This window comes from Parasteatoda tepidariorum, chromosome 5 (genome assembly GCF_982258835.1).
Source record: "Parasteatoda tepidariorum strain Cologne lab strain chromosome 5, Ptep-v5.0, whole genome shotgun sequence".
Lineage (NCBI taxonomy): Eukaryota > Metazoa > Arthropoda > Arachnida > Araneae > Theridiidae > Parasteatoda > Parasteatoda tepidariorum.
In genome coordinates this window covers 100,412,188-100,439,041 of record NC_141759.1, presented here as the reverse complement: position 1 = coordinate 100,439,041, position 26,854 = coordinate 100,412,188, and the positions used below count along the sequence as shown (strand labels likewise).

General features: G+C 33.2%; 1 protein-coding gene across 1 annotated transcript in view; it reads left to right on the top strand.

Annotated features, from left to right (window-relative positions):
- LOC107444200 (uncharacterized) overlaps positions 1-24,304 on the top strand; it is a 36,145-nt gene extending 11,841 nt beyond the window's left edge. The window contains exons 3-10 of the mRNA XM_043049086.3: positions 961-1,225; positions 5,959-6,176; positions 8,613-8,743; positions 10,870-11,048; positions 12,645-12,819; positions 19,111-19,288; positions 20,714-20,849; positions 23,359-24,304. Coding sequence (XP_042905020.3) covers positions 961-1,225; positions 5,959-6,176; positions 8,613-8,743; positions 10,870-11,048; positions 12,645-12,819; positions 19,111-19,288; positions 20,714-20,849; positions 23,359-23,534 — 1,458 coding nt within the window. The 3' untranslated portion in view covers positions 23,535-24,304. The remainder of the gene's footprint in view (positions 1-960; positions 1,226-5,958; positions 6,177-8,612; positions 8,744-10,869; positions 11,049-12,644; positions 12,820-19,110; positions 19,289-20,713; positions 20,850-23,358) is intronic.
- The last annotated feature ends 2,550 nt before the right edge of the window (positions 24,305-26,854 follow it).

Here is a 26,854-nt window from a genome sequence, read left to right as displayed (position 1 = left end):
AACTAATAAAAAGTGAAAAAAAAAGTGTTCTGCTTTTTACTTTTTTTTTATTTTGCACTCTGTCTACTGAATATTTAAATATGGACAATACTAAATATTTAAACGACTATTCAAATTATGAATTATGTGATATTTATAATACTATTATCTCTACAAACATATTTTTTTTAAAAAATTTATGTTTTAGAAAGAGAGAAACAAAAATTTTGTCAGTGAACTTTTTATTCTGGACTCAGTGATTAAGGAAATTGAAACCTCCGAAATTGCGTGTTTAGGAAAATGAGGACGCGTGTTTAGGAGCTTTTGATTCTGCATTTTAAATTTATTTCTCTTATGAAAGTTGTTACTTTTTTTTAAAAACAAAAGACCTATGAATCGAAATGAATGCGTTATGTGATGTCCGTTTGCTTAAATAACTTAGTATATATTTTGAAACGATAATAAAAGTCAAATTTTTTTTCAAAGTTGTCACGTATCCTATAAATTTATAAAGAGGCTGTAAATTGACGTTGTTCGAATTTGGAATTTTTAAAATCACTAAATCGTTCTGAATACGAAGATATACCTGAAAAGGTACATGCGTTATAAACACACCTACCCCGAGTATGAAATCTGACACTTTACCTAATTATGTTTATCCTCAGTGATTAAAAAGTACAGGAAATTAAGTACAAAATTCCTCGCTTAGATGTTAAATTTGGGTCCAACATTGAAAAGGCGAATTCTGAGATGTGTTCATTTTCTTAAACACGTATTTCGAGCTGCGTGATTTTTCCAAAACACGCACTTAGAGAGCTCTGTCAATTTTCCTAAACACGCATTTCGAGCTATGTGCTTTTTCTAAAACGCGCATTTCGAGCTCTATCCATTTTCTTAAACACGCATTTCGAACTGCGTCCAGAATAGAAAGTTCAATGACGATTCGTTACCGATCTCTGATATAAAATCTGTATCTACTAGAAAAAATCTGATAGATTTGGATACGAAACAAGCTGGTGGAATCCTGAACCATGGATGTCAGATCATAAAGTTCCTGTCCTGATTGGACCGCCTCTGCAGAAACCAAACTTCGAAAGATCTCGTGGAAAAATCGAACCAATTCGACCTCCTGCTCCTTTGGAACATATTCACCCGCCAGCACCTTTGGTGCAATCAACATCCTCAACCCCAATCATTCGACAACAGAAAATTGAAAACGAGCATCTCACAAGAGTACACGCAGAGGGTAAGATTAATTCTCTAAAAATGACTCTTTATTAAAACGTATTATACACTCTTGACACCAAAGTCAAATTATGCATTTCTGGACTAATGACCCAGATAACAGTGTAAGGTTGATTTTGAATTTCAGCAACAACGTTTATCACAAAGCCTAACAAAGTCTATAAAAGACTAGCAAGTAAACCATGCAAACTTGAAACAATGGTAAATTTAACTATCTTAATTAATGCGTTATGAGGTTCGCATTAAGCTTGCATAAATAACTCTATTTTTTGAGATTGTATCAGGGTTCGTTGATTTAAATCAGCTTGATTTAAATCACGATTTAAATCATGATTTAAATCAAATGATTTTTTTAAAAAAATCATTGATTTAAATCAACTAATTTTTTTATCTATATATATTGATTTTAAAAGTTAAAAAACAGTGTTTTAAATTTTTGATACCTTTATTATTTTCTTTTCTTAGTATTAAAATTTAATTTAAATAAATTGCTGCATTAATTAATTTTAGTTAACGAAAATTACTTTCTTTCTTAGTGTGTGTTAAATTCCAACACATTTGAAATTACATTTTTAAAAATCTTGATTCTTGAGATTGAAAGTACAGATTAAAGTAAACATTTAATGCTGTCTTAATATAGACTTGCATAGCTGTAGAAAGTAATTAATAAACATGAATTTTTTTCAAAAATAATGCAAATAATGTTAATTAAAATTCTTCCTTTTGAATGAAAAAGTGTGAATTAAAATCTACATCATATTTTATTGGTGAAAAATGTATATTTCTGGAGCTTGAGGTTATATTAAAAAGAAATTACCCTAATATGCCAAAAACAGAAAAAGAAGAAAAAAAAAGACTGATTAATTCATATGTTTTTTTCCTAATATAGTTTCATTCTTCCCTTTCAAATTCTATTTGATGCAGTAGCAGGGTTGGGTTTTTGACGTCAAAAAGTGGTTTTTGACATGACAAGGGTATAATACTGGTTTAAACCGTCAAAAATGTCAAAAACTAAAGTTTGCCAAAAAAATATATAAACTTCAAAACTACCAACAGTTGCCATGCATTATATTGAAATTTAATTATATTATAGGTAATCAGCAGGTTTTAAAATATTTTTTAATTAAAATTAAGGTAAAATAACAGATTTAAAATCTCAGAAATTTATATTCAAATGCATGTGCAGAAAAATTTTGCACAAAATTTTTTTAAATATTTATATTTTGAAAAAAAAATTTTTTTTTTTGATACTTAAGAAAATTAAAAGTTTATTACTATGCATTTTTGACATATAAGGAACATATAACTAATATTTATAAGGAACTTACAAGTTATGTTGTATAAATACAAACTTGATACAAGTGAATGAAAAAAAAAATTATATGTTATACCGAATATCTTTATTATCCAGTATGTTAATTTGAATTTAAAAGTAGTTATATTTGGGAATAATGATAAATATAATTCATATTGTTTATTATATTTATTTATAATTATTACACTTATCATTTTAAAACAATTTTTACCTCTTAATTTTTTTCCCCCACTTGTATTAAGAATACAAATAATGCATATCTTGAAAGCAAGAACTAATTATTCAACAGCTGAATATTTAGATATTCAACAAAAGTATGTATATAGTATTCAGCAAAATGAAATTCACAAGTATTTGGATAAACTAAATTTTCAGCATAGTAAATGAATAGGCTGAATATACTGTAAATCGACACTAACTACTCTGTGTATTTAACAGAAAGCACTTAAATTTGTATTGTCTTATGTTAAAAAGTTTATTAAGAAGATTTAAAAGAATATTAAAAAGATTTTTCTTTAAGAGATGTCTAATGTACAAAACTGCTAATGTTTATCTTTAAAAATGTCTAATTTTTAGTATAATCTATACTATACACTAAATTTGGTTATAAATAAATTTCTTAATAATATCACTGCAGATTTTCAATAACACATGAAAATGAATACATAATATTACAAAAGATGTGAGCTTTCAAAAGTACAAGATTTTGGTTACTATTCAAAATATAAGTGTTTCTTCAAAATTTTAAATTTATTTTTTCTAGAACATATTTAGAAACACTATCCTTTATAAAAAATATATAAATTTTATGTATTAATTAAATTTCACATATGAATATAGGTTTTTGACATTTTCGACATTTTTGACAGTGAGGTTTTTGAATTGACGGTTTAAACCATGGTTTAAACTGTCAAAAACTGTCACATGTCAAAAACCTGCCAACCCTGTGCAGTAGGGTTATTAACTGGTATTTTTTTCTCATAATATGTTTACAGTATCTTTGACATTATCTGATTTTCTATTAAGAAATTTTGTGAAAAAAAATTCCAATGAGTACATAGATTTTCAAATTTTTTTTTTTAGCTTAACTTATCTATTTTGATATAGAATTAAAAATGAATATTTTAATATAAAAATATATTGATTAAATATTTATTTATTTTTTGATGAATGACTACATTTATAAACACAGTCTGCTACATTTATTTTGTCATTTTAAAAATCAAGAGAAAAAAAAAAGAAATCACAATTTTAAATTAAAGTTATGGTTTGCTAACTGAAACTTTGTTTTAATAGTTAAAGTACAGGGGTCTGTCCAAGCCAAATTTACTACCGTTTAACGGTACCTTTACAAATTCACACAAATAATCACACAAAATACTTTTTCTCAAAATTTTATTTTTGTGTCTCGTAAGAAGCGAAAAATCCATATTTTTACTCTATTTCTGTTGATTTTTTTATTATAATTTTTAATTTTCACGAAATAGGTACCTCTCAGACCCCTGAAGTATTCTTTAAATTCTCTATTTTATCTAGTCTTTAAATTTTAATCATGCATTTGTTTCAAAATGGTTGCTATGCATTCAAAGCCATGTATTATAATGAAAAATTATTTTAGTTCTAGATCTACTTAACTAGATCTACTAAATACTAAATACTCTAGATCTACTTAATACTAGAGCTTCTAAATTATTGTTATAATATAGTTATAATATTAAGTTAATTTGATTAAACATTTATAATTTTTTAAATCATAAATTAAAGTTCTTACAGTGTATTTGAATAAAAATCAAAAAAATCTGATTTAAATCAAAAAAATCCGATTTAAATCAAAAAATCTGATTCTTTTGATTTTTTTAAAAAAAATCAAAAAAATCACGAACCCTGGATTGTATTCGCCTTTACGAAACAAGCCCAAAAAAACCTTCTGAAATAGATGATGAATCATTCACTTATCAGGAGTAGAAAGCGTTTTCAAACCGAGGATATATTCATCTTCTTGAGGTTTATTTTGCATTTTATGAACATCCATAAAACAAGGTTTATTTTCGCTGGTTTTCACGTACTGTTCAACGCATTAAAAGTGAAGGTTGGTCAATTCATTAAGTTTTCGACACAAGTAAAATGTTGCATTTGAGAGCGAATGAAAAATGCGATTTTTTATTAAGTTTTTTTTGCATGCTTTTACTCAATCTTTATGGAAATAAGCTATTATTTTCTAATAAGTTATAATAAGGATTAATTAGTTAGCCTTTCAATAGCAACCAAATGAAAATGAAAATACAATATTTGTTGCAAGGTTGCCTGTTATCAGGGAGGCTTCCCTTCATCAGGCAGTTAGATAGCAGCAATAGTAGAGCTATTCATTTACGTCACACTAGAGTCAGACAGTGGGCTATTTGCGATGGCCTCTGAAACATCTCTGGTATTGATGGGAAGCCATGCCATCACAATTTTAATCCTCAGCAGAGTGATGGCACCCCCCCCCACTTTGGTATCCCGATTAACGGTAAGTTGAGACAAGTTGATTTAAGTTAAGTTGAGAGCACGGGACTGTTCTACCGTAGAGTTACTTGTTCTACGGTAAAACAGTTAAACGAGGACCAATACCGGACACCATTAGTCCCTTCGCAGGTTGATCAAAGTGGTCATCCACCCGCTTACTGACAGCAATCATTGATGTTTTACTTAGGTGATCTACACCCTTGTGCAAATTAATTGAAACAAACTCAATAAATTCAGAAAACTAAAAGAAAATGCTATTTTATTTAAATTTATACAAACTCAAAAATTTTTAGTGCATAATACGATCTCCACGACACTTTATTAACATTTGGACACGATTCGGCATGGATTCCACTAATTTTATACAGTCATTTATAATATTTGTGTCCTTGTACCACACGTGAATTAACGCCGTGATTAGCTTCTCCATAGTTGTACAGTCCGTACTTAATAGGCGTTTCTTGCATGTGGCCCAGAGATTCTCAATTGGGTTGATATCCAGAGAGTTCCCTGGCCATTCCAATGTCTCAATTTGATTCTCAGACATGAATTTCTTGACTATTTTGGACGTATGGCAAGGAGCTAAATCCTGTTGAAAAATCCCTGTTCCATCAGGGTATCGTTTCTTCAACTCTGGAACAACTTTTTTTACCCAGAATAGTAATGTACTGCTCAGAACGCATCACACCGTTAATAGGCTGCAAAGGTCCAACCCCATTGTAACCGAAACAACCCCAAAACATCTTCTTTTGCGGGTGTAAAAAAACACGAAAAAAAAAGTTTGTTTCAATTAATTTGCACAAGGGTGTACTTGTTTACCTAGGTAAATAATTAACCAGTTTAAGTTCTACCTTAATTTGTGAAAATCCATCGAGGTTGTATTTAAATTATATCGATTCTAACATTTATTTCAGATATTAGGTGCACACGATCGAATGGAATAAGTCTTTTCACTGCACGAATAATTCCTCCCCATGATTTCACGTCACTGCCGGTGTTCGAGAATGCTGACAACAGTTATTCATCCTCTGATTGCGACATGAGAAGTACTTTTGATCAGAGGACATTCGACATGCATGTTCAACATTTCTCAAAATGCGGTGTCAGAATTCAGCAAGATGCAGAGGGAAAGGTAAGTTAATCTCAATCCAGTGATTTTATTTTACTTTATAACCGTCGTTGAACAGCCGACCCAATTTTCGGGTTTACGACTACTAATGTTCAACTCCGTAGACTTGTCATTTTGAATCCAATCCAGAAGACAAGGAAACTCCTGGTACAATTTGCTTTCGTGGAGGACTTTTTTGATGTAGCTAGCCAGCATTTGCGTTACATGGAGAAGAAGACCACGAGAACTTCCCAAGGTTAGACTGACGGCGAGGGGACTCTTGACGTCAGATTAACCATGGGAAGTTTTCGTGCTCTTTCTCTCCATCAAAAAGCCCTCCAGGAAAGCAACATTTCTCCCAATACTTGATTAAGGAGTTTTCTTGTCTTCTGGATTGGGTTCAAAATTATAAGTCTACGGAGTTGAACATTAGTAGTCGTAAACCCGAAAATTGGGTCGGCTGTTCAACGACGGTTATAAAGTAAAATACTCATGAAATGACTATGTGGGTGTCAGTAAAGGGTGGTCAAGAAGAGAAAGAATGGGGAGCTATTTTCTCTAGCGCGACCTTTCACTCCTCATCGAACTTCTTTTTTTTTTCTCGTTAGGAATTCAGAATTTATATGGTTTCAGTTCGGTTATTTATGAGTAATTTTCTGCTAGTTAAAAGCATAAAAATTCAAGCGTAAGACTAGTGTTTCACAACGGGTAATATTGAGAAAATCTTACCCGTCTTCCCTTAAAGAAGTAAATTTTGCGAAATCAGCTAGAGGATTTCAATAATTCAACCTCAATCCCAAAAGCATTTTAACATAGAAAAAAGGCCCTGTAAAGTCTTAAGATAATGGCACCGCAGATTGCTTTTAAGAGATTGGCTTGAGAACATTTAAAGTGAATGTAAAATCATGCCAAGATGGATGCGTTTAGAAGAATACATAGTAGTACGATGTTTTCGAAGCAGAAGGTGAGCCTAATAAAAACATTTAGAAACGGTTACGGTTTATAATGAACACTAATATGTCAAATGGATGTGAACAAATAATGCAAAAATTTCTGTGAATGGCGTACATCAATATCGGATCTGAAAGCTGTTGATCAGTGTGAATCGTAGAGTTATGACTCGTGAAATCTGTACAGCACTTTGTGCTTGAGAAGAAACGGTACAACTATACCTGCTGCAACTAAAAGTCATAATACATCGTATTACCCTATTCTAAACGCAGTTCTTTTAGCCCAGCTTTACATTCACTTTAATTGCTCTCATGTGACTGGGTTAATCAATTACTCTGAGTCTGCATTACATTTTGGCGCCGTATGATTGTTTCTGACGCTGTCCATCTGCATTCACTTTTCGTTTGGGTAACCAAACCACCGTAGTAATCGCTTGATTACTATAGAGCTTAATTATCATGTATCTTTTGATTGTGACCCTTGCTGTACGATTACTTGTAATTATTGTTTGCTGCGTTATATCGTCAGCAGTGAACTAATAATGTCGTCTACCTAAGCTTTTCCGTAGTTATGCTATTTGTAGATAGAATGGGCATATCGTTTTAATGTATTAAAACATCTTTATTAGTAAAAAATAAAGAAAACTCACCAACTTAATGCATAACAAATTTAAAAGTGAAAAAAAAGAATTCAAAAAAATTATCTAACAGCAGCGGTGTCCATAGCAACGCATGCAATCAGTTTGGTACCCTTTTTATTCCTGATATTAAACTTGAATTAGTATTGAAAACGATCCAGCTTGAACTGTTGGTTAGAATTTCTGATTCTTAATTGGGTATAATATAGCCTACGTCCCAGGTTGTGTTGTTCCTACTAAATTTAACCCATGAACGGCATTTTCTGCGAGCCTAACTTCAAGCCACAAATAAACAAACGAAGTGTTCGATCGTTTAAATAGCTGCTCGCCAGATTTTATTGCATTATAAAGAAAAGTTATTGAAACTAAATACAACTAAATAAACAACAACAACTAAAACAAATAACAACAACTACTAATAACAGTAACTAAATAAACAACAACTAAATTCCATTCGTTTAGCATTGCGTCATATGTTGTTCCTACTAAATCGAAGTAGTTGTGTTTTTTTCATATTATACCCAATTAAGACAATAAAAACAAAAATATCGTTCAAATGATGGAATTCTTTTTTATTCGCAACTCAAGAAGTATTTATGGGTCCCATATCTCAAAAATAATCTCATCAACTTAATGCATAACAAAATTAAAAGTGAAAAAAAGAATTATAAAAAAAATTATCAAACAGCAGCGGTCGCCATAGCAACGCATACAATGACGACGCATGCGCACTGTTTACTATTACTCTTGAACACAGTTGAAAAGTGCTATGACGTCTAATTAAGATGCGCACGCCATCAAACCCAAAACAACACCCGTTTTGCCAATGGATAAAAAAGTTAAAAAGCTTAAAGTTTTTATTGTTATTTCAGGAATGGATGTCTGTCACCTTAAGATTTCCTTTTGTTAAGGGTTTAAGAATGGCTGAGGATGAATACGTTATGATTATGTGTCGACCACAGGAACGAATCGCATTCACACACCATATCATGGATATGCGAGGGTAATTACACTTTTTATAACTCCTTATTTAATAATGACAATCTGGAAATTATGGTTCCTGATTAGGAAAGTAATTAAAAGTTCGGACCACTTAATGTTAACTGCATATTTCTCCATAGCTTCAACAATGATAAAGCGGAATAATTTTTTTTAAAAAATAATTATGAAACTGCAATTATTCTACATACAAAAAATATTTTTAATAATTATTGAATATTTTTATTATTTAATTTAATGACGGATGAAAATTTTTTGAATTGTAAGGTTTACAAATCATTACATAATTAGAATCTTCGAAATTTTAAATGATAAAATTCTTGAGAAATTGAAGTTTAAAAGGCAATGCCTTTGTAGTTGGCTTAGAGCAATTGTTTCATTCTAAATTATATAGTTCATCTTTATCTTGATTAAAGGAACTTCTAAGAAAGTGTTTTTTTTTAAAAATCTTATAGCTTAAAATCACCAGGAAGGGCAACAAATAATAATAAATAAAATAAACTCTTTCTCTTTTTAACTCTTTCGTAGTGTTGTTCTTGATGTAAGTTTTTTGTGCATAGTTCCATAGCAATTTATTGATTGCTTACTTTTTTTACCGTTCGGTATCAAGAACGGGTATTCATCTAGTAAATATGTAAAGGTGAATGATCGAAATCAAGAGGATGTCGACTTACACCGATGAAAGTCAACAATCACATAGTTGCTTTATTGAAGATATTTGTTATATCAAGTTTGATATTAATTTATTCGTTGATATTATTATGTTTATTACATAATTGAATATCTACTGAGGATAGATTAGAAGAAATATCAGTGTTCGGAGTACAAGGTTAAATGCATACTGGGCAGTGGTACTTGACTTTAAGAAACATTGATGTAGGGCATGGGTCGCCAAACTTTTTTGATCATCGACCCCTATATAATTTTTCGAAATCTCCATCGACCCCCATAAAAGTAATTTTCTGTTAATGAAGATAAAACTCTATTAGATACTGTGTTAATACATTTATTTTATGATTTAAACATTTATTAAAGTAATAGTACATTGCGTAACAATAGTTTTATGAAAAATATATTAATGTTGAAATTTAAATACCTTAATATTTATTAAATAATAAGTAAAAATAATAAGTAAAGTAACTACAGATTTATTGCTTCTTAACCAATGAGATGAGTGTGCCTGGTGTTTTTTTGCAAGGTTCGCTATATTGGGCTCAAAATTGGTCAATTTTAATTTTAAATCCCCTCGTAACTCCACATTTAATTTATTTCTGTACTTAGTTAAGATTCAATGTACGTGACTGAAACCGGCTTCAACCATATAGGAACTTGGAAAAGCTAGCATAAAAAGGCTGAGCTATTTCATAAAGTTCTACATATTTTTGCTTTATATTTATATTTGTTCAAAATTTACTTATTGTTAAATTTTTAAAGGCGTCTTTGCTTCAAGATCCGATAATAATTCAGCAAACTTATCTTGCAGATTGATGTCTACGTTTTTGATGATGCGTTTATTAATTCATGATCTATAAAGAAACTGATATTAAGTCAATTATAAAAAATGTTCAGAAATTTTACATACTCAATTAGATATGTGTGATTTACGTACTAAAACTGTTTTTTCTTTGACCCCCAATCGATCCTTCCGATTCGGATCGACCCCCATTCGACCCCCTGACTGAGATCGACCCCCACTATTGTTAAATAGACCCCTGGGGGTCTATATAGACCACTTTGGCGACCTCTGATGTAGGGTATAAAATATATGATCTCTGTTTTTACCGAAAAGTGTAGAGCAATACTTCTTATTAATCCAATTTTCTGAACCACCACCCTGCCTACCAAGCATGACATCATTTGTGGATGGCCCCTGAAAATAAGCGACAAACATATAGTTTGTCTATGTAAGAACTCCCTTATCCATTCCTCTGAAGTAGTGGTTTAACCATTTCAAGTAGGGTCATTATTTAAGACAGGGTTTGGCTCGAGTCGGAGAGAGAAAGGGAATGATCCCCTCTGTGAAATGCGCTATTTCTTGTTTCCATAGCAGCAGGAACTTCGTGGCCAGGGGAATTCTTTCAATAGACAAACTATATTTCTCATGTAACTGATGTAAACATTTCAATGCAGGCGCTCATCAGAAGCAGATCTCAGGAAAGTGTTCAGCATTTCTCGTGATGTGTCTTGCAAGGTATCCCTGATGACAACAACACAAGGGACTAAATCTTTCAGCAGAGAGATAAAGACGGGACAAGTCCTGAATTTGGGACAAGATTTACAAATTAGAGCCATCGTCAGAGAAGGAAGCGGTAAGAGCATATTATGTTTTAACGTCATACACCAAGGTTAATCGTTTCGGAACCTCTAATTTCAAAATCACGTAGCATTGCTGTCTGTAGCTGCACACTAACCTTTCCTTAACGTTCTGAAACATCTAACTGAGACACTCTGTATACAAGATGTTCTCTAATTATCACCCTTTATGCATTTCGAATCCTTGTCAAGAATAAAGTTTAAAAAAATTTGCATATAAGGATTATAAATTAGTATCTTAGCCAGGGAAAAATAAAATGAACTGACGAGTCATTTACTCGAATGTTATTGTAATGTTTGATAACCGGATGAAATGAGAGGCCCTAATACTGAGTTTCAGAAGGCTATCAAACTAGTTTGGATGCTTTTAATTCCTGAATAATAATTTGTAAAAATTTGATAGATTTTTGTTCCCTCTTAAAATTGTAGGCTTAGGAGAACAATTTAGAACATTTTTGGGTAGTAATGAGCTCAGTAATTGAGACACAAAGTAAAGAACTGCTGTTCGTTCCTAAGCAGTGGCTCAAAGTCAACCCAGTTTCTGATCAATGAGGACCAGTTGAGCCGTGATGGCTCAGGTAATTGAGCATCTGCCTTCCAATGAGGTGAACCGGGTTCAAATCTCAGTGATGGCTGGTCGATGCAAATTCCATATCGGGCATGCACCGATCACAGCACTGACATGAAAATATCCTCAGTGGTAACAGATCATGGGTTAGAGTCCCCTTGCAGTCAAGCTAACCGTAGATGGTTTTCTCTCCCAAATGCGGGTTATTTCCAGCAATAAAAGTCTTCCACGAAAGCGAATTTCTCTCAATGCTTGATGCAGCAAATCCCTTGTCTTCTGGATTGGGTACAAAATTGCAAGGCTACGGAGTTGAACATTAGTAGTCGTAAACCTAAAAATGGGTCGGCTGTTCAACGACGGTTATAAAATAAAAATAACTACATTGCTTAATTGTTTTCCATTAATTTAATTTAATTCTTAAATTTGTTTTCCGTGTACTATTTTTTCCTTTACAGCAAGCTTTGACAAACGAGCTTAAGTGCGTCTGTAAGGTTGTAGGATTGGGTACTAGGTCGCTGTAGGATTTGGCGTGTCTTCTGGGCGGCGGCTGTGTGGTTTCCGTGTCCGGGGGACTTTGGTCCTACGGACCTCCGGAATGTTGGGAACGATGATTTAATGCAGTGGCCCTGTAAGGCAGTAAAGCCTCATCGCGGGTCGGCTGCCCACCTGCTGTGACCAAACTACATTACTGGTGTACAACATCCTCAAAGGTAGACGGATTATGGACTGGAATCCTTATTCCCATCGTCTTAACCGTGTGAAGGTTTCGAGGTTTTTATATCCATCGTTTAGTTCCAAAAAAAGTATTTCACAAAGGCTTTCGTACTAATGCTTGGTCCAAGAGTTCCCTTAGTTTCTAGGTTGCGTTATATAACTACTAAGCTACAAAGTATAAACATTGACAGACGTGAAATCAAAAATCTGTCGGCTGTTCACAACCCCTGTCATAAAATCATGTTTTAGATTTTAGAGAGAACGTTTTAGCTGTTGAAAAACTGTTTTAATATGAAATTTTCTTTCATAGGATGGAAGTATGCTATGTTGAAAGAGGTAGTCGTTTCTTGCCCCAGAGATGAAGCTCAGTCAAGCTATTTTAATGATTTTGGGAGCAACGAAGATGGAGAGAATGCCGTTTACAGTGACAAGCGAAGTGCCCATTCATCAGTTACGAATTCGGCACTACTAGTTTTTAACAATGGGTAAGTCAGGACTAGGGATGACCTCAATCAGACAAATTAGATGAAATATGCGGTGGTGGCTAGTTGATTCGTGCACTAACCCCTACACGTATCGACCGAGTTCAATGCTGTTGCAAAATACCTCTTTTTATAACCGTCGTTGAACAGCCGATCCAATTTTGGGTTTAAGACTACTAATGTTCAACTGCGTAGTTTCGTAATTTTGAACCCAATCCAGAAGACGAAAGAACGCCTGGATGAAGCATTGGGAAAAATTTGTATTTGTGAAATACTTTTTGATGGAACTAACCCGCATTTGTGTCACATGGAAAGGAAAACCACGACAATCTACGACGGGAAGCCTGACGGCAAAGGGACTCTAACCCATGATCCGTCTACTCGTGAGGATGTTTTACGTCAGCACTGTGGTCAGTGTAAGCAGGATGCGGATTTCGTATCGAACAGTCATCCCTGGGATTCGAACCCGGTTCGTTTCATTGGAAGGCGAATGCTCTACCCCAGTGGTTCCCAACCTTTTGGGGACCATCGCCCCCCCCTCTTGGGGCTGGCTGACACATATCGCCCCTTTCTCTTTTTGCTCAAAAAACCATTCATTGTTGCTTCTGAGCAACCAAACCCTGAATATATGCAATGTTATTTGATTTTAATTTAAATTGCAATGCAAATAAGGTGGCACATTTATCCTGTCATTTTTATTAATTAAAAAAAATTGTGCATTTTTTTTTTCTCAAAAAGAAATGATATTTAAAACGGAATAATAAGAAAAAAGTACATTGTTTTAAATTCATATTTTAATGTAATCAAGAAAAAGTTAAAACGTTAACAACTAAAATTTGAGAAAAAAAATGAAGATTGAGAAAGTACATTTTTACCACTTCAATGACTGCCCTGTGCTTGGTGTATTTCAAGTTAAAGCTTGAATGTCAGGTTTTATGCTCCTCAGATTTAAACGCGGGTCTCCTTTGAAGCAAATGTCCAACCTTTCTCTTTGCATTGTGAGCAGCTGGAAGACAGAACTTAATCCTGTCTCTACTAAATATGTTGACGGGAACGAGATAAGAAGCGGCTCAGTTTATTTCCACAATTGTGAATAAGTGTCCATAAGCTTTACCCAAGCTAACTTGTAACCGTATTTTTAAAGACGACTTTAGCCTCACAGTCATACTTCAAATCTAAAATCTCAGTCTGCAAAGAGGAAGTGAGCTTATCCACAACTTCAAAAGAGAAAGGATCGAAAATTCAATCCGGAATTTCTAATTTCATTAAATCTTCAAATCTTGATTCCATAACTGATCAAGGTGATCAATAAAAATTAAGATTTTATTTTCTAGAATCTCGATATCTGCCATTGAACACTTTTTAAGAGTTGGAAGTTGCATTAGCTCTTTGCGACCAATGTTTGACTTGTAGATATCAAACTTGGCGATGGATGAAGATATGATTCCCTTAGTCTTGATAACGTTCATTTTATTTCCTTGAAGTGATGCCAGAAATAACCAATTTTTCGCAGCCAAAAGTTGACGATGAATGACATAATGAATGGTGAGATAACTTCCGGTACTTCTTATTTAAGGTGACCCAGAAACCCAGTATGACAACCGGACATGGTTGGAGCACCATCTGTTGCACAAGCACTTACATTTGTGAGGGGAATTTCTTTTACCTCAAAATAATCTTTGACCAATTTAAAAATCGACTATCCTTTTGTATCTGTGTTCAAAGTTCTTGTAAACAACATTTCCTCGCTAATCTCCTTACTCTCATTTATAAATCTCACGTAAGCTAAAACAGCTTTGTTATCTATCACAGTTGATTCATCAATCTGCAACGCAAATTTACCTTCTTTCAGAAATTTGATGAGTTTTGATTCAACGTCGGCGGCCATCTCATCAATACACCTGGAAACAGTATTATTACTCAGAGGAACAGAGTGACTTATCAGATTTCCGCCTGCAATGCCAAAACGTATGACGAAAACGATCCTGCACTTGAATTTTTTTTTAATTTTTAACTATCATAATTCTTTGTCTACACCAGAGCCATAGGTTTCATATATATTTTCAATTTCAATCTCAAATAGCTTTTATTATTAATATTATTAGCAATTTTTATCTTTTGAGTACTCGTCGCCCCCTTGAGAAGCTCTATCGCCTCCAGGTTGGGAACCACTGCTCTACCCCTAAAGCCATCAGGGATCGTAAAATACCTCTTGTGGTAAACAGATCTGAGTAGAGAAAGAGATTTTGCGTACCCCATGTGTAGGGTAAGCTTATTTCTTTCTTCTTGCCGAGATGTGCTGAGTTAATCCAACTAGACAAAAGCCACACTACCTATGCCTAGCGGTGATGTAACATTTATTTAATGACATATACATGTTGAGTATTTTCTTCCCAATACAAAGATCGTCTTATAAACCTTTGTCATGTTAAAGAGGTACTGATAGCACTAAATAGAGAATGTCTACACATTGATACAAAAGATTTATAATGGGATTCGAACCCACTATTTCCACAGCTTAATGCATTTTGAGGAAGGACAATATCTTTTGGTCAAGGGTAGTAATAATAGTTCTTTATGTCGCACTAGAGCTGCACAATGGGGCTATTGCCGACGGTATGCGAAACATAAGATTTCTAATAATCTTACAGATTATTAGAAATCTTCATTTTAAATTTAGAAAATTATTAACCTCTAAAACACACCTAATGAAGCCACTTAGTTCCACGCAGCTGTGTGAGTACTTCTCAGAGAATCAAAATTGCGATGGGATGTATTCGGATCATCCTCAGGGATGTTTCCCAGACCGTCGCCAATAGCCCATTGCGAAGCTTTAGTGCGACGCAAGTAAAGTACCTACCTGTCAGACTATATTCTTAATACAATCTTAAAAATAAGTGGGAGAAATAACTTTCGATATTCTCAAGATTTTTTAAGGAAAATCATAAGATTTTTTTTAGTGAAGATGCCATCACAATTCTGATCCTCTGCAGAGAGGATGGCTTTACCGCTTTAGTAACCCGCCAGCGCACGAAGTAGATTTTTTTACGGTAGAACAGTTTCAGTAGGACCGATATTGAGCACCCTCAGGCCGTCACAGTCAGGTCAAAATGGTTACCTACCCGCTCACTGACCTATGCTAATAATGCTTGACTTCAGTAGCCTGGATCCCTTAGGTCTCGGAAGTTTCGTGTTACAATATAATAATTGAAGCCAAATAAATGCTTGCGTTGGTGTAACATCATTAAGTATATATAAAAATAAAATGGTGGCGCTACATATGATTGAATTCCAGCTAAATCTAACATAGACGGCAGGCATAATATTAAGACTCAGTTAGCATAACTGCCAGCCTTGTCCTGTAACTTATCACTAATGCCTATTTAAGTCAAACGGGGTGGTGTGACATACCTCTGACGTTACGCCAAGCTTAATGTATCTGTGTAACGTATCAATAAAGGATAAGACATACCAATAATTCCTAAGTAAGCCAATTTGAATGCGCGACATACCATTAGGATAAGTTTAGCCTAATGTGTTGATGCAAGGTATCGTTATGGCCTTACCTAACTTGATGCTTTAACATTCCACTAAAGCATTATTTAGAAGTGTAACATACCATTAAGGCCTATCTAAGCTTAGCTTGGAGGTGTAACATTACATTAGGCTTAGTTAAGCGTAGCCTGGTGATGTAACATACCACTAAAGCCTAACCTAGTGATGTAACATACCACTAAGGCCTAGATAAGCCTAACCTGGTGATGTAACATACCACTAAGGCCTATCTAAGACTAACCTGGTGATGTAACATACCACTAAGGCCTCGGCTAAGCCTAACCTAGTGATGTAACATACCACTAAGGCCTAGCTAAGCCTAATGTGAAGGTGTAACATACCATTAGGCTTAGCTAAGCCTAACCTGGTAATTTAACATACCACTAAGGCCTAGCTAAGCCTAATGTGAAGGTGTAACATACCATTAGGCTTAGCTAAGCCTAACCTGGTGATGTAACATACCACTAAGGCCTAGCTAAGCCTAACCTGGTGATGTAACATACCACTAAGGCCTAGCTAAGCCTAACCTGGTGATGTAACATACCACTAAGGCCTAGCTAAGCCTAACCAAGTGATGTATCATACCAGTAAGGCCAATCTAAGCCTAACATAGAGCTGTGAAATACCATTAGGCCTAGCTAAGCCTAATGTGAAGGTGTAAAATACTTTAGGCTTAGCTAAGCCTAACCTGGTGATGTAACATACCACTAGGGCCTAGCTAAGCCTAACCTGGTGATGTAACATACCACTAAGGCCTAGTTAAGCCTAACCTAGAGCTGTAAGATACCATTAGGCCTAGCTAAGCCTAATGTGAAGGTGTAACATACCATTAGGCTTAACTAAGCCTAACCTGGTGATGTAACATACCACTAAGGCCTGGCCTAGCTAAGCCTAACCTGGTGATGTAACATACCACTGAGGCCTATCTAAGCCTAACCTAGTGATGTAACATACCACTAAAGCCTAGCTAAGCCTAACCTGATGATGTAACATACCACTAAGGCCTAGCTAAGCCTAACCTGGTGATGTAACATACCACTAAGGCCTAGCTGAGCCTAACCTGGTGATGTAACATACCACTAAGCCCAACTTGGTAATTTAACATACCACTAAGGCTTAGCTAAGCCTAACATAGAGCTGTAAGATACCATTAGGCCTAGCTAAGCCTAATGTGAAGGTGTAACATATCATTAGGCTTAGCTAAGCCTAACCGGGTGATGTAACATACCACTAAGGCCTAGCTAAGACTAACGTGAAGGTGTAACATACCATTAGGCTTATCTAAGCTTAACGAGGCGGAGTAACATATTATGGCCTAACGATATTGTGGAGATGTAACATATCGCTAAGGCTTAGCGAAGCCTGACACGACGGTGTAACATTCCATGAAGGCAAAAGTAAGCCTCACTTGGTGGTGTCACTTATCATTGGGGTTTATCATGATTGACACTAGTGTAACTTACAATTAACCAGATAAGCCTACCGTGGCCATAACCTTAACGTCTAGATAAATCTAACGAGGCAGTTGAACCCATCATAGCTTAGATAAGCTTAACCCGGTTGCGTAACATATCATCAAAAATTAAATGATTTCTGCATTACTAAGCTCTGCTTTAATGTTATTGTTAAAGCCGTCGTTGTTTATTACATTATAGTTAATTAGTTTTCAAACGCAGCAATACAGTCATGATATCGACTTATTAATCTTTAAAATACTACACTTTATATCAAATTAATATTCAACAAACTGTTACGATCGTGCGTCACCATGACGGCTTTCAAATGCAAAGATGGTTCCCAAATTGTGTTTCTGCCGAACACTTTGAACTTTTGAGGTATCAGGGTCGAATCCTGGAATAACCCTGTTTTTTGTTTGTATTATCTGTTATCTCTCTCTCTCTCCTCGACAAATGTTTATAAGTCATAGTGTACTGGTTGTAGTCATGTTTATAAGTCATAGTGTACTGGTAGGACGCGATTCCCAGAAGAACACCGAAGTCAAGCTGGCTGAGGTTAAAGAGCGGGTGGATGATCACTTTAATCAGAATTTGAAAGGTTCTTGTTAAACTGTTCTAAGTGTTCAGTTTCACGCGTAGATCGTCGGACTACCAAAAGGAGGGGGCATTCCATATGCAGAGGATGAAAACTGTGATGGCATGTCTTCGGATCCATCCTAGGGATGCTTCCAAAAACCGTCATCACTAGTTTATTGAGATGCCGGCTCAGGGGATAGAGCGCTTGTCTTCCAATGAGGTGAACCGGGTTCGAATCCCAGCGATGGCTGATCTATACGAATTCCACACTCCCACCGACCACAGTGCTGACGCAAAATATCCTCCGTGGAAGCCGGATCATTGGTTAGAGTCCCCTTGCCGTTGGGGTAACCATGCAATGCAAATGCGGGTTAGTTCCATCAAAAAGTCCTCCACGAAGACAAATTTCTCCCAATACTTGATCCAGGAGTTCCCTTGTCTTCTGGATTGGGTTCAAAATGACAAGACTACAGAATTGAACATTAGTTGTCGTAAACCCAAAATTGGATCTGCTGTTCAACGACGTTTATAAAAAAGAGGTATTTTGCAGCACTTCCTATTGTGCCGCTTATTTTGTATTCAAAGGGCAGTGCAGTCATTATAAGAGCAACTAATATGCATAGAGGACTCTTTCGTACCTTTTCTTATACCTTAAGTGTGTCATGTATTCTGTAATAACTCACATATTTTGTAAATTCCCATATAGATGCCGGAATCCTATTTACAAGGCTATCGCTCCCCATCACCCACAGAGAAACTCTAGTCATCCATTGATGGTCACTTTCACATTTAAAGCCTTCATGTTTCAAAATATGGTGGACGGAGATGTCTTAAGATTATCCATTAAAGTGATCGCCTGTGCTGACCTCTCTGACTGCCAACCGGTAAGTTTTGAGGGTTATCAGTCCCTTTTTCGTATTATCGCTATCAATCACCTTCAGTTTGCTTTTATAATATGAATGCATTTTATTTTATAACAGTCGTTGAACAGCCGATCGATCCAATTTCATGGGTTTACGACTACTAATGTTCAACTCCGTAGCCTTGTAATTTTGAACCCAATTCAGAAGACAAGGGAACTCCTGGATCGAGTATTGGTAGAAATTTGCCTTAGTGGAGGACTTTTACGGTGAAGCTAACCCGCATTTGCGTTACATGGAGAGGAAGACCACGAGAACCTCCCACGGTTATCCTGACGGCAACTGAGGATATTTCACGTCAGCACTGTGGTCGGTGCAAGGCGGATGCGGAATTCGTATCGAACGGGATCCGAACTCGGTTCGCCTCATTAAAAGGCGAACGTTCTATCCCCTGAACCATCGCGGCTCATTATGAATGAATTTTTTATTTTATTTTATAACCGTCGTTGAACAGCCGACCCAATTTCATGGGTTTACGACTTCTAATGTTCAACTCCGTAGCCTTGTAATTTTGAACCAATCCAGAAGACAAGGAAACTCCTGGATCAGTACCCCCAGAGGTATTGATTTGTTATGGGAACATGGAGGACTTTGGGACCCGACAGATTTAACGTGCATCAGTCACCATTTACTACACGGGGAGTCTTCGGCCGGCGAGGATCGAACCCACGACCTCTTGGATATGGACCCAGCGCCCTACCGACCAGGCTATCCCTGCCCTTTATGAATGCATTCTAAATAATTTAGTAGACATAAGTCTGTCTACAAGATCATAACGAGGATATTTCTGTATCGTTATTTGTCAAGCCAACAACAATCGCCAAGGTGCCAAATAAATTCTAAACTTGCAAATTTAAAAAAAAAAAACACGTAGATGTTTGCTCTGTAGTGTCAACGAGCTATACCTTTCGAATCGGTCCCTTTCTGTGATGTTTTTTTTTTTCTTCTTTAAATTTCTCGCGGGATGTTGCCAAGGCTTGGTTATGATTCTGTCGCAGATCACGATACGGATATCTCCCCTTTAAGAAATTGTAATAACTATTGTAAGGTAAGAGCAAAAAATACCAAATTTAAGGTGGAAGCTCTTCTGCCAAAGAAAATAATACATGCCCATCAACAACTATGGAATTATCATAGTCCTTGAAAATACTTTCCCCAGTGGTAACAAAAGTAAATAATATTTCCTTTCATAGGAATCAAAAGAATTATAACAGTAGTATATTACATGGACACAATTATATATAAACTAATACAGTGGTGGCTGAGGTGTTAGAGCTCTCGTTTTATTACTGTCATCTAAAACCTAACTCGCCTTAAAATTGATGTCATCTGAAACATACCTTACAATAAAATTCAAATTTTAACCGAACATTCTTATAATTTTTCTAGAGATTTTGTGAGAGAGACTTTCCAAAAATTTCTGAAGAAAGAAAACGAAGGGAATCTGTGAATCGAAAAATCAATCAGATGAAGGATTTTGCGGAAAATTTTGAGTTAAACGTGGCTCTCGGAGGATTTTCCAAATGTGAGTAAGAGTAAGAATTTATTCTAAAAGTGAGTAGTAATTACTTATTATCAAGTTTAGTAATGCTTCGGCTGGGACTGTCATTAAAAAAGTAATTTAAATGCATAGTCAGCAAAATAGAAAAACCAAACGAGTTTAAATGGTTTTAATAGTATTTCTCAAATTAAACTTCAATTAAGTGTAACTAACGAGATAACGTGGTCCCACATTAAACTTTTAAGTGAGGGGAAACGAGAAACTTATTGATAAAATAAAACACTGTATTTATTTTGTTACACATATAAAACATTCTTTTTATTTTATGCTAGATGTTTTCAACGCTATTTTTATAAAGTTACTCATGTTTAGAACACTATTTTTGCATTCTACATGTTCGAACACTATTTATTTTTACACTCTGCATGTTCGAATCTACATCTAGATAATTCTCTTTGGGACAATTTATGATTTAAAATTAGAAAAAGTGGTTTGTTCTCGATTCACCAGATCATTGATTAGATTGAGGCGATTTAAAGAAGCAAAGGATCACAGTGTAGAAATGAGCAACTATTTCTTAGGGAAACAGATGACGTTTTATACTATTTATATTTACATTCTATATGGTCAAACTCTATTTATTTTTAAATTTTGACAGACAAAGAAGTCGTTTACTGTCAATTCACCAGATTGATATGATGGAGGCATTTTAAAGAAACATAGGACATATAGTGTAAAATGAGCAGTTATTTTTCAAGGGTACAAATGACTTCTTGTAAGGTCCGAGTTGCTTTATAATTTATTTCCAGTTGCAAAGAGCTTTTTTTGCTGTTTTGGAAAAAAAAAAGAAAAAAGGGCAGAAGGATTCCAAAAAGCTATTATTTCATTTTTTGAACACTTATTTATGCTGCTCGTTTTTTTCCTTACAACAAAATTAAATTATTAACGCAGCTCGTTTTTTCCCCTTTGATCTCATTTTTACGAGCTTGCATTCGAATGTGAAAGTGTAACCAATGAGATAAATTATTTATTATTCATAATGGCTAGCTTAAAAATTAGTTAGACGTAATTCTAAATACGCAATTCTTGTTAACTCACAGGGGCATTTAATAGTGCTTACTTTGACAGACCAGTGAAGATTTGTATCCATCAAATTAGTAGTGTTAGAACAATGTTCATATACTAAACTAACGTAAAAAGTAGTTGTCAGGAATAGCTACAAACTACTGTTTTTTTTGTATTCGCACTATTTACTACACTACTTTTTTAAAAAAAGTAGCACACTACACTACAAACTACGAAAAAAAGTAGCGATCACAGTAGTTTCACTACTTGTAGTGCCGCTACTTTCGACTACTGTTCATATCTACATAAATTTAAGAAAATAATATAAGGGAAAAAAAGTATATAAAGAAAAATATTAAATTTCGAATGAATTTACGCATGGCGAAAAAAAGTTGGAAACATTTTCTTTAATTAGTTTCAAACGTTTGTAAAACTAATTGTTTAATGTAAATAATGCAATTTTCTTTCAATTGAATCTTTAAATTAAATTACTACAGTAGAAGAAATATAAAAGCAAAATACAAGGGGGCGGTGCAACTTTTTAACGTAAGCATGAGATGGAATTTGTAAATTGCTTATTTCTGTTTACAAAGAAGGGAGATAAAAAAAACAGGCTCATGCAATATTTGAATGGCCTCAATAGGAAGAAACACAGCTAATTGATTCCTCCCTTCTCTTACAAGCGAGACACTTATATGAGATTATAATTAAATATGTGCAAAAATTCTATTTCGTGGATAAATATTATAACAAACCTAGCAAAATAAGGTTTATTTTCACTCAGAAAAAACCTTTTAATGTAAACTTAAAAAGTTTTGTTATGCGTAAACCTTCTAACCTTAAAACGAGATCTGTGACAATTTGCTCTATTCTGTGCACATTACCCTCATCCAAAACCTTTGAAAACAACTTTCTATATGAAAACCTTAAATCGAGGTTGTCTTAAGATTTTCATGCATGAAAAATCCTTTCATAAAGCTTGTGTCAAGGTGAAAATAATCTTAAATCTAGGTAATTATAAGGTTTCTTTCCGCAACGTCTTATATGCTCAGCAAATCCCTGTCATGAAATCTTAATGGGCAATGCAATTTGATCCGATCGCTAGTCAGCTAAAACGTCACGATGGACCTAAGGGACCATTTTACTTTCCTTCATTGAAAAAAGGTTTTTAATACAAACATTTTCGTGACAATAAAAGAAAAATTCCGACACAGGGTTGTCGTAAGGTTACATGCTTTCTGGGATCTATGAGATTTAAGATCTTACTCTTTAATATTTGAGGTCAAGACAAAAGTTAACAAGAGATTTAATTTCCTCAATATATGAGGCTACAAAAAATCTACACGAGATTTAATGACTTAACTTTTAATATTTGATAATTTCATTCAATAATTTCAGTTATTATTTTTAAAATAAAAATCCGATTTAAATAATAATTTTTTTAAACACTATTACTCTTTTCCTATAGTGCCTCTTACCTCACACGCAGAAGAATTTGAAGAACAAACCTCTGAGGGCAATTGTAAATTTTTACTTCTTACAGTGCTGAGTGTGGCCATATTGTTTTTTATCTGTTTAACGGGAGCAGTTGCTATAATAGTTGGAAATCTAAGAAGGAAAGCTTCTACTGGATATGAGAAATAGTGCCATTTCTTTTGCAAGTGCCTACATCACACACACATATTTTACCGTACAAAATGAGTCATGTAAGTCTGTGGTTCCCAAATAGTGTTCTGCGGAACCCTACAGTTCCCCAGAAGAATAAAAGAGGTTCCATAAGTTAGTACTTTTTATAGCCTGTGATAATTTTTGAAAACACTGATTATATTTACATCTAACCAACAGCCTTTCAGTTGGTTTCTAAAAATTAATTCGAGTAAAATGCCAATGAAAAAGAAATGGCATTCTTTAAAAGAAAATATAATATTTCTAATAACATATTAAATGAAGAAAACAAGCCTTTTTAAAATATTGGATTAGTATTTCTTACTGCGCTGATCAAATCAAAATAACTAAATTCTTTATTAAAGAAGTATGTTTCTCTAATAATCATTTTCAAGGTTTATAGCAATTGTTTTCAGATTTCAGTTCAAAGTAAACCATAATTTGGTTTATTTTATTTATTTTGAGCTTATGTATATATACCAAAAACAAGTTCATGACTAGACCAGATATAGCACAGACTGCAAATTTAAATGTCAGGCATAAAACCTATTTTAAGCTTATTAATGATAGAACACTGAAAAATCTATCTTCCTCTAATTAAATATTTTAAAAATAGTTTTTAAGAGGTTAATGCATTCAAGGTATCTGCTAAATCTAAAGCTTTTAAATCCATGACTTTCCATAATGTTCCATGACTTACACAGGATAATGCATAATTCAATTTAGTAAAAAAAAAAAAAAAAAAAAAACATTGTCAAAATGAGTATAACTTTTTCTTCTTCTTAAAAATAATATTGTTTTATCTGAGCAATGCTTTGCCAATTTAAACAAAAGCAATAAAAAAGAGCTGAGCAATTAAGTAAACTAAAGAACAAATAACCTAGCAATTATTTTAACACAGAATTAAAAAAATATTTAATAATGCCTTTAAAGAACATTTACAAAGTAAAATTTTTTTTTATCTGGCAAACTCAAATATGCTATTTTTAAAAGGTCAATTCTAGGAATCAATTTAATTTCAAAGAGACAAAAGTTCCAACATCATTACTTTAAATATATCAAAACAATTTTAATTCTCACAAAAACAAAAAATAAATAAAAATTGACTAATTATGTGGAATATTACATTAATATAGCGTAACTTCAAATTTATAACCAATGGTTTATAACTCTTTGAATTATAATAATTATCATACTTTATAACTGAATAAAACATTGATACAAAACAAGAATCACTGATAATAATCAATGTCAAAAGGGATTAATGGATTTCACTAGAATCAGTACGTAGCAACAGCTTCACCTCACTGATTGAATCAAATAAATTGAAAATTTTTTAGTGAATGAAATAAATTAATTTAATTTAAAAGTATTTCGAGAATAATTCAAATAATTTGTAGGAAATTGATTATCAACTGGTGATAATCAATAATTATCAATTGGTGATAATCAGGGCAAAGATGTTGATGACATTAAAAAAATGCAGAAAAAGCTTCTAAAAGGAATCTTCTTGAAAAATAATGGCCTTCGAAATGTTTTATCGTGTATTCACAAAACATGTTTTACTTTTGCATTTTTATTATAAATCGTTATTTGAATTTAAAAATTTAATAAAAGTAATAATTTAAAAAATATGTAATTCATAAATAAAATGTAAAGTAAATCAAAATAAAATACTTGATAAAGATTTTCTCAATTTTTAGTTACAATACTCAAGAACCAGGGTATGGGTTTCAGATGCCCTAAACTGGTTTTGGAGAGGACATTTGGGTTTTACTGTCTTAAACTGACTAAAACTGTCTTAAAGTGTCCAAAACCTTGAACAATGGTAAAAGGTAAAAATTCTATAGGTGTAACCATTGTGCACAAAATAATCACATATATTAATAAATATTTGATACTTTTTATACAATTTGCTTTAACTTTTTTCAGGAAAATAATATAATAGGAAAAGATTTATAACTTTTGAAGCTATACAATTCACTGAACAACAAAAATGATTACCTTATCCCTTAAATATGAATAAATATGCTTTTAATACTGATAAATTATATTTTTGCATAAGAATAAATAATGCAATATTGAAAATAATAATTAACTTTTTTAATAAACCAAAACTTGTCTTCATTTTGTTTCTTGTTCAAAAATTAACATTTTATTTTTCACAATAATTTATTTAAAATTGTGACATAATTTGAGTTAATAGGTTTTGGACAGGACGGTTTAAACCATGGATTAATCCATTCTGTCCTAAACCTTGCAAACTCAGCCAAGGACATCAAAATTGCATTGTATTATCAAATGCTTTTGATATTTTTAAAATTGAAAGACAGCACTATGTTCAATGGCAAATTCTTATATCCTGAAAAGCTCTGTTCAACATTAGCATTCTTCATTAGAATCAATTTAAACAAACAAGAATCAGAACAAAATTTATCCCAATTCATTAAGAAAAAAAATTAATTCCCAAACAAAATGCTGTGAAATTGAAAAATATCATTAAAACTCATAAAAATTATAGAAAAAATTTGAGAATTATAAAAAGGCACGTAAAGCCTTAAAAGTGAAGAAAAATATTTAATTTAGATATAAAACATTTATTATTTTTTTAACATCCTAGTCTTGGGGATAACATATAACAAGCATGTTAAAAGGGATCGAAAAATTTAAGAAAATCAGTATTGTATTATCATATAACGCAGTATGAATATAATTAAATCAAAATCTTGTACGAAAAACTTAAATTTGTTAATATTAAGGAAATATTTATATAATGATGGCTTTGTAAAAACAAAAGTACAAATTCAAAAGTAATATGTTAAGTACTGACTATTTAATGACTGACTATATTATTATAACTAAATTTTTCAAGTTATTATTTTTTTAAATATATATTACCTTACTGAACCTTTAAAATTATTTATTAACAATAAATTATAAGTTTGTACTTTTTTGCATTAATTTTTTCTCCCTGATCAGATAAACATGAAGAAACAAATAGTTATTATTTTTTTTTGGGGGGGGGGGAGTAAGAATCTTATCACCACTCAATAAAAATCACTTTTTTTATTAGTGTTTTGGAGTAAATTGAAAGTGGTTTGCACATTTTTTTCATTTCAGATAGTCGCCTTTTTTTAAAAAATTTCATTGAGCATATATCTAAGTTCATCTACTTGTATTGGATTTCATTGCTTTGTAATATTATGTATTTTAGAAAGCATATAATACAGATGTAATATTTGATTATATTTTACTTTCAATAAAATATTATTTACTTGTAATTTCTTAATTATAATGCA